Below are 14,164 nucleotides of genomic sequence, written 5' to 3' on the forward strand. Positions count from 1 at the left end.
GTTCTGTTCATTTTGTTTTATTTGTTAAATTGCTAAAAAGTCATCAGGGGGAAACATTAACAAAAAAATGAAATCGACAGAGATTTAAATATCAATGAAATCAAATCCACTTTTCATTCCTACACTGTTATGTGCCTAAAATGATCAGCTCAGGGTAAGCCACCCGGGACCCCTGAGTTGTATGGGAAACAACACTCACAGCACCAGCTTGGCCAGGGCACACTGGTGTGCACTGACGTGAACCCTGGTTGGTGGGAGGGGAGCAGAGCAAGGAGAGTACAGATGGAGGCAACGCCTCAGGGTCGCTCATGGGACAATGAGCATGGTGAGGGAGCCACTTACTGGTGACCATGCAGAACATGCCTTCTGCAGTTTGTGGGGAGGCTGCACAGGGCCCAGGCCTCAACCTTCAGCTTCCTGGCTGCTGGGTGTGTGCAGACCCTCCCCACTGACTTGTGCGCTGGTAAGAGACCACAGATAACGCAAAGCAGAGCACATCACCATGCCAGGATCACCACAAGGACGAGGACAGACAGACAGACAACCCAACCAGGAATATCACTTTGAAGGGGGAGGAAGGAAGCAAAGCAGGAAACCCAGAAAGATAACGTGAAAGGGAAGCGTCCCTTCGTTCTGCATCAGCGGGTGGCTTTCTGCGCTCCCAAGTGAAGACTTCTTCAGTTGGTTTTCTTTCTTCCTCCTCTTCTTCATTTTAAACAGTTCCAACACAGTTCCTAGAACAGTTCATGGTTTCAGCTCTTGATATAAAACTCAAACATTAAAATCAAATCAATCCACAGAGGGCGGCGGGGAGAGTAAGCCCAGTATTGCCTTACAACTAAACTTATGCTTGTTTCGACACCGAATTTGTGCTCCCAAAATGTGCGTTGGGGTGGAGATTGTGGAGCCCACCACCCACGTGTAGAATAAGGGTGGAAACATGAAGGGAAATGCAGACCCCTCTCTGCTGCCCAGACTGCAAAATGAGAAAACAGGAAGCTCTGTCCAAGAAGGTAAGAAGAGACTACAATTCCCACTTGAGGTCAGTGAGGTGGCCGGTGAAATCAGTGTGACATGGGGGCTCTCAAAGGCACGCTTGCAGGAAGGGAAGGGGTTAAAGCTTCAAGTAGAAACAAAATGTATTCTAAATACTTAAATACTGATAAATATCTGCTTTAGGCGCTCCTGAAGGTTTAAAAAACATATTTTGTCTCATTTTTCTCAGTGATTTTTAAGACAAAATTGGCATCCTATCAAAACCGGACTTGTGATTAAATGTCATCTGACTGAAGCATCCCCGGGCTGTGGAAATGGTCACCTCAGCTGAGACATCTGAAGTCCCACTGCATGTGCGGCTTCTCAAGGGCCAGAGGAGACTGTCGCCTGGACTGTGCTGAGTCGCTCTCCCAAGGTTCCGCAGTGCAGGAGCCACCAAGACCAACCCCACCGCAGGCAGACGAGGCAGGTTTTTCTTAAAGAGCTGGAAACAGACAGTCTGGTTCCAAGTGGTGTGGGTAATACTGGGATGCCAGGGAGTCCCAAAGAGCTGGGTTACTTTCTAAAGGAATCATCTGTTACCTGCCTACTTGGGAAAAGTAAAGGAACCAAGTTAACAGCTGGCTTAGGAAGGCCCCAGGACAAAGGGAAAGATTACAAAGTTGAGATTCTGCACTGTCAGCCTTCCCAATATTTTGTAGTTAAACAGGAACTGAGTTTGGAGGCACTGTCCATGCACAACACAGGGTCATAAACAAGGCTTGGCAACAGCAGTAATGCCCAAATCGCCGCTAATGCTCTAGGCTAGCTTTCTCCTGTAAGGACGCACATGATCTAACAGTCTTTGCCAAAGGACTGGCAGCAGCCCCAGAGTGGGGAGTCTGGAAAGCTAAGTGCTGAGCTATGAGCAGTTGGACACCACAGAAGTAAGCACATGGTAGTTCCTTCGTCCAAGGGAGCACACAGAGCAGTTTCTGGACCTCATACCCCTCCCTGCCTCCCTGGGAGCTGGCCCTTTCCTGGCCCAGGGGGGCTTTCCCACTAAGACCACATTGTAAAAGCTAATGGCTAGGGGAAAGGATTCAACATGATGTAACAGGACAAAACATACTTCTCAGACAGACTGCTGAGTGCTGGCTGAAAGCCAGGACCCAGGGCCAGCTGCAGCAGGCTTGTGCTTGGGAAATGCTAACAAGAAAAAGGGGAGTGTGGGGATGGGAAATGGAATGTTTTGAAATTTAAATCCTAAAGGCAAAATAAAAAACCCTCTTTCCATGATGAGAAATCACCAAAAACCCACATTTAAGTGGTTTCAGTGTGTCCAGGCTGTGGTTTTAGAGACTGGTAGGTGACTTGTAACTTCCTGTATCAACCAAAGAAATGCTCTAGTTGGTTACATCTTATCTCAGAAATGAGTGAAAGTAAAAACTCAAGCCTTGTTTGGGTGACACGTGAATAAGACGATCAGAACGCAGGAGCTGCTGCCAAGGTCAGCCATGCACCACAGAGGCCAAGCACACGATACGCTACCCAATCACCAGTTAATAACCAGGCAGGAAAACGCACGTCACAACAAAGGCAAAAATAATTTCTAGAAAGACTTGTTACTGGGATTCCTTCTCAGGATCAATTTCCACATTTTACAAATATGGATGGGTGTGTCCAATGTGCTTTGGAAGTAAAAAGAAGCCCATAAAGGAAAAATCAGTATCTTTTGATGCTTCAAGGATTTCTCATGATACTGGCAACTTGGAATTCCCTACGGGCCCCTTAGTGACACCAGAGAAAAGTGTTCCAGAAATATTTCTAAGAGATTTCTCTGGGCCCCTGAGCTTTGTAAAAGAAACAAAAAGTGAGAAAGGTTTTAGGGCTTTACAAAAATCTGCATATGTAAGAAAAAAAAGGGGAAGAAGGAAAGAAAAGAAAGGCAGCCTCTGAAGATCAAATTTTAAAAGAAAAAGGAGAACAAATGTGGTTTTGGGCAATTTTCAACGAAGTACGACTGTCAGAAAATTCCACAGATACCAAAATGTTTTCTGAGACACGGAGGGAGCACTCAAAAGACCAATGGACACTAGGTGGACAAGTGTCACTGCAGACATACTGTGTCACGATGATCCTGGCACACAAACGTGGAACAAAACCCCGCGCTGCGGAACTGTCTTCAGTCACCAAGGGCAGAATGGGGCCAGGCATACAGCGTTCTAGCAAAGAGAAGTTCTCACAGGTCCTCTGGGTTTGGAGAGAAGGGGAAGAACAGTTTTCTATTGGTCACTTTTCCTGCCAGCACCTGGAGCCCCCACTTGTGCACCTTACACACGCCCTTTCCTTTTCTGACTCTGAGAAGGCCACATAGAGATTTACAGAGGGCTCTTCAGTTTCTTTAGGAAAGATCTGATATTAATCTGTTCCCTAAATTCTTGGTCTAGTTACCAGCAAAGTAGAAAAAGGCAGCACACCCTCTGCTAAAACACAGCAACAGTTTTATCTGAACCAGGACGGAGATCTCTCCCTCTTTGTAAACAGAGTTGGCTATATAATATATATTTATATATAATTTTTTTCTTAATGGAGATTTGATCTGGAGTAAGTGAGGTTGGGAATTGGGGTTTTGGTTTATGGGAGTAATTCTGTCCTTTGTTTTCCCAATTCTCAGTCCAAATGCTTGCACGCTGGAAAATTCCAAATTAAAAGCCACAGAAAGGGAAAGGGGTTTAGAACATATTATCTCTTTGCTCGCACAAAGTACAAGGCATTTGTTTTTGGATAGTACTTCACATTCTGTTTCTTGTCCATGAGTCCTCCAAATATGATGAGTTCGCCCCTGCCCTGGACCACCGTATGCAGGCTGGTTTCAGGAGGCCCCACCACAGAACTGCTATTAAACACTTTCCATTTGACCCGCCCCTTCTCCTTGGTGTCTTTAATGTCCAGCACGTACATCTGCATGGGCTTACAGTTCATACTCTGGTACAAGGGTTTGCCAACATTTAGGGACTGTGGAGGGTGGTGGCCCAGACGACGGGCAATGGGAGGTAAGGAATGTCCATCTCCTTGGGCAGGCCCTGGCCGCGGAACGGGCACCGTTTCTCCACTGCTCAGGTTCTGGCTCCCGGGGGAGCCTGGAGAAGACCCCAGAGGAGGGCTTAGTGCTGCGGAGGCCGAGGGGCCTTTGGATGACATCGCCTTGATGGCTTCTAGGCTCCGCCGCAGGGCACCTGGGGAGACGGCTCCTGCGAGGGCGCTGGCCACATGTGGTGGGGTATGCACACCATTCGTCTGTTCAGGAAGGTGTCGCATGCTTCCCCCCACTGTCCTGTTGTCCACGCCATCCAGGTGATTGCTATTGGAAGCGGGTTTCAGATCCCAATTCAGATCTATTGATCCTAATCTAAGATCTTTCTGATCTGGTAGTGACCCTCGTCGAGGGGCCAAAGAAAGTCCCATTTTTAGGTCATATCCTTCAGTGGTAGATGGAGTGCTAGGAGATATGGCCTGTACAGGGCTGTCCAAGGAAGAGCCACCGACAGCTGCTGTGCCTGGAGATAAACTCCCACCATTGAGGATGGGAGAGCCATCTCCTCTGGCTGGGGAAAGGCTCCCCTCCCGGGAACTGGAAGGGGTCTGCCTTTGAGCTCTGGGTCTCAGTGTTCCCCAGCGGCCGTTAACACACGGAGCTTCATCCATACTCCTTACTGGAGACTGAGAACGGTACTCTCGGGTTTCGGGAACCAGGGCTGGAGGAGTGGCACTGATAGGTGATGGGCGAGAGTTCAAACTGGGACTGAGTGGGGCTCTCCCACTGGGAGCCTGGCTGAAGACCACCACACACTGGCCCACCTGGAAGACAAAAGACCTGGGCTCAATTCGGATCATTCACTCAACTATCAAACGTCTTATCACGAACATCTGGGATATGCCAGGCATCTTGCAGGTACCTGAGATACGAGATGAAAATAATGTAGTCTGCTTCTTAGGCTAGAATGGGAGACAGACACGGGAGCAATTTGTTGCTATAGTGTGACATCTGCTATCATTAGAATTATGTCTACTGAATAGGGATAGAGTGGAGGGAGGAATCAGCTTTTGTTTGGGGGACCCTGGAGAAAATCTTCTAGACAAAGACATGCTTATAGCTGGGATTGAAAGGATGAATGGGGCCCACTGAGTTTTCTCTCCTAGTGATTCATATATGTAAGAAACGCCCAAGGAGCTATGGTTAATGTCCACCTATTTTGTGACGTCAAGATATTTTCAATTTCCACACAAATTTGCTTAGAAATCTGACAAGTGGATTCGGTTGTACAGTATAGGGCCTCTCCTCCTGCAGGCCTGTCAGTTCCCCGCTTACCCGGCAAGCTGGATGGCACCACAGTTCTGGGGCCCCATGATCTTCATTTTCTACCTTGAGTGGCTGCCAGGCCCAGGGACCTGAGTGCATGTGCAACAACCAAGCATCCTTGAACAGCTGTAAGAGAAGAACCAACAACAGGACTCAGGTGTGGTTCATGTTACAAAACACACACACAGAGCTGGAATCTCAAAATTGTGCTGTCTGGTCTAGAGAGTATGTGGGCTCTTCAGAAAGAATAGCAAAGTCTTTGGTTATTCATTGATTTGTGCCTTTATTGATTCATATATTATCAGTAGCTGGGCACATGAAATCGTGCTTGTGACCCTTGAATCAATGTTAAGTGGTTTTGAATTTTGCCTATGGTTGTCTGTATGCATGTATATGGGGGAGGATGGATAGATAATACATCCTGTGTTTCCCCGAAAATAAGACCGAGTCTTATATTCATTGTTCCTCTAAAAGACGTATTAGGGCTTATGTTCAGGGGATGTCACCCTGAAAAATGACGCTAGGGCTTATTTTCTGGTTAGGTCTTATTTTCGGGGAAACACGGTATCCATAACTTTATGAATCTGCATTCTTAAAATAAATTCCGTAAAATCTGGCAACTATCAACCTACTTTTCTGTCCCACCCGTCCTTGACAAAATGATAGCAGCAAACATTATAGCCCAAAGAGGACGTGGGGGTAGGAAGAATATAGATATGAATATTCAGAGATGAATACCCCGGATTAAAAGCCCCTCTCCCCTCCCCCAAAAAAGAGCGAAGAAAAAGGCTAGAAAATACAAAGGCTACATACCCAAATGGAAAATGAAAATGCCACAGAAATGATCTTGCACATTCTCACAAGACGAGACAGGATCATATATATATATTATATATATTATATATATGTAATATATATTATATATATATATTTTTTCATGAGATGTAAAATACAGCATAGGGAATACAGTCAATAGTATTGTAAGCTCTGTACGGTGTCAGATGGGTAGTAGACTTGTTTGGGTTATCACTTTGTAAGGTGTGTAAATGTCTAATCATTATGTTGTTTTGTACACTTGGAACTAATAATAAAAAAGAGACAGAGAAAGCCGAGACAGGAGAAGCAAGTTTTGAACGCTCAGCAGCATGTGCAGGGGAACGCCACACCAGCAATACTCACAGCATTGGGACCGCCACACCCTCCAAGGATTAAGATAGTTGCATCATCTATGACAATCTGGGAAGAGGAAGAAATTTAAAATAAGCCTATAAAGACACAGGCATCTGACCGCCTATGTTTCAGTCGTATAGGTTATGAAAACAACCTAGCCAGCTCCCAAATGCTCTCTTCTAGTTACCAGTAAGCCCTCCATTCTCCCATGCCAACTCTGATCCCTGTGAGCAAATTACTGATGATTCATCTGAATGGGTATATTCTTTGTTGATCAAATATTAACATGAGAGTGACAACCACATAAAATACAGGGTTCTCCTAAGAAACGAAGCAGCAAAGTAAAGGCTTTGGGGAGAAGCATAATATAAAGCCACTAAAAACAAATGTAACCCATTGGAAGTTGAAAAGCAAATACCAGCAAAAATAATGAGAAATTCTTTTGGCTTATGCATGTTGGCACTTCCCTGACTCCCTCCTCCCTCTCCCGTCCTAACTGAAAGATGCTACAGTGTTTGCTGACTAGTTATTTTCATTCCTGAGCACCTGAGATTGGCCACCTCGAGGATGAGGGCTGGGACCAGAGATGTTTGGCTTGGACCACACCCACTGCTCGAGGTCAAGGACCCAGACATCATTGCTCCTGTGAAGACAAGACATAAGGATGAAGGAGCTGGGATCGACCAGGGACCACAAGAGCTGACTGATCTAAATGAAGTCACATTTATAAAGATGCCCCACTAAGTGCCACGCTCATGGTCAGTGCTTCAACTTCTGCTCCTTTCCCTGGAACCCACCTGGAGACCTTCAAACCTCTGCTCTTTCCACTGACCCATACGGCCTTACTTGTCTGCGTCATGTGTGTAGTCACACACTAATACGTAACGTAAGAGTTAACTGGTGAGAGCAGGAAATAGCTACTGGTGAAGATAGTCTTCACTAAAAGCAAAAACCACAAGGAAGAGAAAAAAATTATTCAAAAGGCAACTCTATCATTGTCCAGGAGATAATGATTTATTGATTCGGGCTACAAAAGGTAATTTCACCACGGCTAATGAGAGCTGCAGCTTTATCAAGGACAAACTGGCATCTCCAACCCTCAAGGGACCAGTACGGCAAGGACAAACTCCTAGATGGCTGCCTCTATTTTACGGTCCCCTTCGTAAGGCCATTTATTCACATACAGGGACCCAGGAGCTCCCATATCTTAAGCCCTCACCCTTCTCATCTGGAGGGTTGCTCACACAGTCTCTTCCACAAATGTTTTAAAATAGGAAGGTAGAGAGCACCTGAGAGAACAGGGTTGGGTCTGGAATGGTTTTACTGCTGACAGCGCTCATCAACTTCCATTTCAGAGTACAACGGAAGTGACCGCTGCTGTTGCCACTGCCGAATCATTCAGATGGGCAGCTCTGGCTCTTGACTCTGGCCTGAGCTGACCGTTTGTGGCCAGAGGTGGAGAGGACCGTGGGTATGGATAACAGCCTCACAGAAGTAGGTCAGACCTGACACAGTTTTCTGGCTCCCCCAACCTGTCCCATCTGGAGAGAGAGCCATTCCACCTGTCCTGTCAAGCCACCTCCCCCCTTCTCTAAAGCGCACAAGCTGTGTCATAAGGGAGCGCAAGCACAAGCTCTGTGTCTTGGAAGGTGGCCTTCTGCAGGCACAGGGAGCAGCAGACAAGGCGGAGACCCCAATGAACAGAACCACACACCCAACGAAGACAGACTCTAACCAGCCCTGATTCTATGGAGCAAGTTTTCCAACTTATTGGTCTGTGACTAGGGGATCAAAAGATGGAATACTAAGGCGAGGTAACTAATTGGATGGATCTGAACCATGTTCAGGAATACAGACCCCGACTAGTTCACTTTTCTGACCTGTTATTCCCAGGAGTATTTACCTGCAAGTTGACAGGGGGCAAACCAAAGATACTTACATTTGCCGGGATCCTAAGGAACCACCAAAGACAATCATTTTATCATCTATCACACAGGAGGAATGGCCAGCCATGGGGGGTGGCCCATGGGTGGTCACAATGCAGTTCCACCTAATATAAAAAGACAAGAGGAAGTCAAGAAGTCAGCACCATCTGCTCTGGTCTTATGTGTTTAAGGTGGAAAACAGTAAGTAGGCATCAATTAAAATGACAATCCTGTCACCTTTAGTAGAGATACTGTGAGAATAGTAAATGGGGGCTGGCATAAAGTGTTTATGCCTTTTCTACCAAGCTGCTAAAGGTGCATTCACTTTCAAGTTCTCCATGTGTATGGCTTGGAGCTAGAGTGGAGCGATGAGAAGACAGTGACCAGGGACTCCGTCACGGTTCCTTTGCTGCTTCAGCCTAATGGGCTGAAGGAGCACCACTTGCCACTTCTTTTACAGTCCTGATCAGTAGCAGCTACCAAGAGCCCTGTACTAAGTAGTCTGTTATAAGGAACAGGGGTTTTGGCTGGTCAAAAAAGACATGTTTGTGAAACAAGTGGGAGTCCGTGTCGGGGACACAGCAGGGAGTAAGGGACCGCCTAGATCTGCAGCGCTCCTGGGGATTAGCAGCCAGAGCTGAAGGGCTCCCTGGTCAACCGGCTCATTCCTTTTTCTTGGAAGAGGAATCAATCTCCTCCACTTTTTCTCTTTGGAATAAGGGTCCTTAACTGTAGGTTTTAACGGGGTCCTGGAAACCCTCTGAAACTGCAGGGCAAAATCTGTGCATATGTAAATATTTTTTTTCTGGGAAAAGAGTGTATCAAATTCTTTCATCAAATCCTCGAGGAGATTTTTGGACACAAAAAGAAGACAAGGAATCCATTCATTTAAAAGCTCGGATTCCAGACTGAAAACACCTTTGTGGCTTACCAGTTTTTCGAGGGTGAGTAAGTGTGTATTTCATCAAAGAATCTCTCTGGTTGGTGCAGGGGATACGGGCTTGGCCTCGTCCAGCCACCAAACAGCACCAACAGATCCTTGTACACGACCAGAGTTGCTCCCGCTTTGGGGGAAGGATAGGACCCTGGGAGAAGTCAGTAACACGAGGTTAGGATTCAGGCTCTCACGACAAGTCAAAGGTAGGTTGTCTACAGATCACCTTTCCCTGGAAGAGCGGCAAAACAGAAACCAATGCTATACAGCATAAGGGAAACGAAGAGACAAAACTGGGTTTGCAGATCTGAGAGAAAACCATCACCAATTTTTACATCTTTTATAATTAAAACAGAGAAACCTGAGTTTGAGGGAAGTTACATGGCCTCTCTCAAGCTTAGTTTGCTCCGCTGAAATTCAGGGTACAAGTACTTATCTCAAAAGACTGTTTTGCATATTAAATAATACATTCAAAGCACCTAGCACAGTGCCTGGCACATAGTAGGTGCTCAATAAATGTTGATTCTCCTGCCCATCTCTTTAAAAAGCTTAGTAGAGATCACAAAGGAAAGAATGTAAGTGACTCAGGGATGGGTATGTAGAGAGGCTAGACACCTGGATGCCACTTAAAAATAACTGCTGCTACCAACATAGGTAAAAAAAGGAAGCAGAATGCAGTTCTCGTGTGTCCTGAGTGAAATGTTAACATAGTGACCTCTAGTGACCCTTAGCTATGGGCCTAACACAAATGGGAGCCGACTTCCGAGGCTGATACCAAGGCATTCCAGTGAAACTGCAGGCCTTACACCAAGTGAAACTCAGGACCTCTGAGCTAACTATGTTGACCAAATTTTGAAACAACAGAAATCTGACTCATGCTGGAAAACTTTAGGGATAAAATATGTCCCATAGGAGCGTAACTTTTCAGAGCTTTTGGTCTTGGAAACAAATTGCTAGTTCTGTCAATCCCTTACTCTACATGCCACCTTTAGTTTGCTCAAGACCAAAGTACTTTGTGTCAATATCCAGGTATCAGTAAATACTGGAAATTAAAAAGAATTAGTTGTTGTTGTTAAAACTGTGGGATCCATTTTTTCAAAGGCAATCTTAGGCAGAAGGAATCCCAATAGTATATTAACCTGATAGCAGCTGAGGTGTTCCGCTTTGGCTCCCCTTTCAGCACGGGGTAATGGGAACATGGTCTGCAAAGCCCTGCTCAGACTGCCGTCATGCTGTCAATCACAAAGTCTGGAGGCTGAAAAGGTGGAACAGAGCACTGCCTTCCGTAAGAGTAACTTCACATGATTCCCTGAGAAGGCGCCAGTCTTCAGGATACGGAGCGAGCATCTGAAACCTTTGTGGCATCAGCGATTGTGAATACTTTCCTCATCGAACAGACATACATCCATCCAACAGGGTCTCACCACAGAAATGAGTCCTCTAGGAACAGTGCCCGTGTCAGTCAGCAACACTGCGACACTGACGGCCGTATTCCATGAGTTAGTTCTTGCTACCCTCGCATCCCTCAGGATCGTGACGAAGGGGGCTACTCATGATCTGCTGTCCTTCACAGAGTCTCATGATTTCTGGCTAAAAACTGTGCCTTCCAAGGAGGACACCCCCCAGCCCAACTAGAAAACCTAATATAATGGTCTCGTTAAAATGCTAGTGTTACCCAAAGATGATTTAATTTGTGAAATACCAAAGCCTCAAGCTCTTGCCTTTACCTTGGAACTCAGAAGTACTGTGGAAAGCTTGGGAAAAGCAAATAAAATAAGTAACAGACTTAGGCAGAATAGTAACTTAAAAGCCTTCCAGACTGAGATTTGGATTTGAGATACTGGAAATCCTGGCTTTTAAAATCAAGTGTATAAAAGTGAAGCAGCAGACCACGGGTCCCCAAAATAGCAAAAACATGAAAACAAAAGTAGAATCTTTAATGTAAACTGGGCAATTTGTATAAAAAAAATTTAAGTGCATATGCTTTGAATCAGCAGTTTCATTTTTAGGGATTAATCTAATGAGATAGATGGGCAAATGAAAAAAATAGATACAACGATGCTAATTTGGTGTTCAAACAGATCAAAGAATATCCATATAAAACTATACTACGTGGCGACTACAAATTATATGGCCTTTATTTGTCTTAGAATGAGCACACTCTATGACGTAAAAATGGACAGCAGCCAAGTGACAAAACATGGACTGATAATAGCTACCAGGCGACGGGCGCTCTGCTCCTAGCACTGTGCGAAGTGCTATACACACAATTCCCTTCATTCTTACAACAACCGAGGAGGTAGGCACTACTGTAATCCCCACTGACTGGATAAAGAAACTGAGGCACAGAGTGGTTAATTTCCCCAAGGTCACACATCCAAGTAGTGTCAGAGAAGGAATTTGAATCCATGCAAATTGAGCCCATTTAAACAATCAAATTTCCTGTGTATGTTCATTACATATAAAAGAAAGTCTAGAAGGTCGATAAATAGTTGATCTCTCTGAACTGTAAGATTATAGATGATTTTCATTTTCTTCTTTATAAAAGACTTTCTGTATTGGCTGAACTTTGCAAAAAGTGATCCTTGCTCATTGTGATTAGGAAAAAACAAAGAAAGCTATTTCAGTTGTTTAAAGTGAGAAATATGAATTCTATGCAACTCTCTCTTCCAGCACCTCACTACAACTCACTCCGTTTGATGACGGCCTCTGTGAGAGGTTATATAGAGTAGATTCTCAATCCCTTATTTGAAATTCCAAAATCGTCCAAGTTTCTTTTCAAAACTCATCTGGCCACAAAACTTGACCTGAAATGACGAGGCTATTGAATACTCTTTATTTAATCTGCTATGTGTTGCTGTCGGAATCGTAGTTAAGACTGATTAGAGGGGCTGCTGCAGCCTCCACCAGACGTATTGCAAAGGCATATGTATCATATTCCCCTTCTAAACTCTGAAAAACTCTGAATTCCAAAACACAACTAGCACCAAAGGTTTAACATAAGGAACTATGGTTAAGACCGCAGGCTCCGAAGCCAGCCTGCCAGGAGTCAGATCCCAGCCCTGCCACATAACTAGCTATGAAGCTCAGGCCAGTTTCCTGCCTCAGTTTCCATATCTATAAAATGCAATTTAACAACAGCACCTGCCTCATAAAGTGGTTGTGAAGCTTAAATAAGTTAAATCATGTAATGCATTTAGAACAGTGCCTGGTATTCTTATTGTTATTGTTAAAGCAAATGAACACGACGTTAATACCAGGTCAATTAGTCACAGACATCTGTCTATCTGATGGTACTGCTATCTGCATAGCACAGTCTATGAGAACAGAGCTGAACCGGTGGACAGAGTATTCTGATCAGTATTTGATCAGAGTATTCCTTGCAGAATAACTATTTAGCTCAAGAAAGTACAATAGAAATAAAATTGTAACTGACAGTAGAGGATAGGAAAGGGAAGTCATCCAAGTCCCAGGAAGGTAAATCTAATACATCAAATGTAATTTGAAAACCAAAAACAATGGTTAACATGGTAAGACGAGTTTGGGTTTGCTCCTTCATGTGTACAATGTGTTTCCTGTAACATCTTTTAAAACAAATTATCAATATTTTATGAGGCAAGGCAAACCAACGTTTACCAGTTCTGGGTTCAAAGAGATTACAAATGTAGTATAAGAAATACATACCTCTTAAAGAGAAAAACCATTCACAGACTTAAAAAGAGCGCTAGTAAAACATGACATACAATCAAACCTGAGGAACGGCTGTACCTCAGACCCACACTGTCCAGCACACTTACCATTAGCCACATGGCTCTGGTGGCTACCGACCTGGAAAGCACAGACATAGAACACCTTCCATCATTACAGGAAATTCTACTTTACACAAAGGGTTTTACATTCATAAACTGCGCCTATGTTTAGAGGGTATGGGGAAGGTTGTAGGGGCGAATGTGTGACTTGATTGACTTTTCAGAGAAATTACAATCACTGCTACTTACAACTACTACCACTGCTACTAAGGATGCCTAGTATTTATTGAGCATTTACTATACGCTAGGCACCTTCCTAAGTGCTTTACATGTATTAACTAATTTAATGCTTTCCGAACGCCTAGTTTTATTCCCATTTTACAGATGAGATTACTGAAGCACAGCTCATTTAAATAACTTCCCAAGTTCACAGAACTGATAAGTGGTGGGGCCAGGATTCCAATCCATTTATCTCGATGCAAAAATCATCTTCTTAACCTTTATACCAGACTGCTCTTCATGCACACAGATATGTTCCTTCTGACGAGTACTTGCCACAAACATGTCAGACACCCTAAAAAGTCTGAGTGTTTCAAAGCTGAAAAAGCTCTTTCCTAAGTCTTAATTAATTAGGTAAGCCACAGACCTAGATTAGACAGAGAGATAAGTAAACGGAACAGGCTATTCCTAGGGCCTCTTTTCTCCACAAGGCTCTGGGTCATACTTTGCTGCTACTGCAGGACCCTGTACTTGTTCTGGTCTCTCCAAGGAAAGGTAAGCTGGGGCCAGTGACAATGATAAATCAATCCTTATGGATTATTTCAGGTAAGGGGTTTCCAAAACGACTTCCCAAATGTCTTGGTATTTTAGGAAGCCAAAAATCTCTCCTACTTATCCCAGAGAGTGGGAGAACTCCCTCATCCAGCATTTCCAAGGCCTGTTTTATGTCACAAATAGAAACTTTAACATCAGCATCTTACTTAAATATCTCCACAACTAAGTAGAGTCATGCTAAAAGTTAAATTAATCATGCTTCTCCACCTCCATT

At 44.4% G+C, this 14,164-nt stretch overlaps 1 protein-coding gene across 1 annotated transcript in view; it reads right to left on the reverse strand.

Annotated features, from left to right (window-relative positions):
- Positions 1–3,585: 3,585 nt before the first annotated feature.
- The window catches only part of FBXO42 (F-box protein 42), a 74,786-nt gene continuing 64,207 nt past the window's right edge, over positions 3,586–14,164 (reverse strand). Inside the window, exons 5-10 of the mRNA XM_088790204.1 lie at positions 9,365–9,518; positions 8,448–8,558; positions 7,055–7,151; positions 6,518–6,574; positions 5,348–5,464; positions 3,586–4,836 (exon numbers count right to left, since the gene is read on the reverse strand). Coding sequence (XP_088646330.1) covers positions 3,721–4,836; positions 5,348–5,464; positions 6,518–6,574; positions 7,055–7,151; positions 8,448–8,558; positions 9,365–9,518 — 1,652 coding nt within the window. The 3' untranslated portion in view covers positions 3,586–3,720. The remainder of the gene's footprint in view (positions 4,837–5,347; positions 5,465–6,517; positions 6,575–7,054; positions 7,152–8,447; positions 8,559–9,364; positions 9,519–14,164) is intronic.

Source organism: Rhinolophus sinicus, chromosome 14 (assembly GCF_057876585.1).
Source record: "Rhinolophus sinicus isolate RSI-liver-muscle chromosome 14, RSI-T2T, whole genome shotgun sequence".
In the NCBI taxonomy this organism is placed as follows: Eukaryota; Metazoa; Chordata; class Mammalia; order Chiroptera; family Rhinolophidae; genus Rhinolophus; species Rhinolophus sinicus.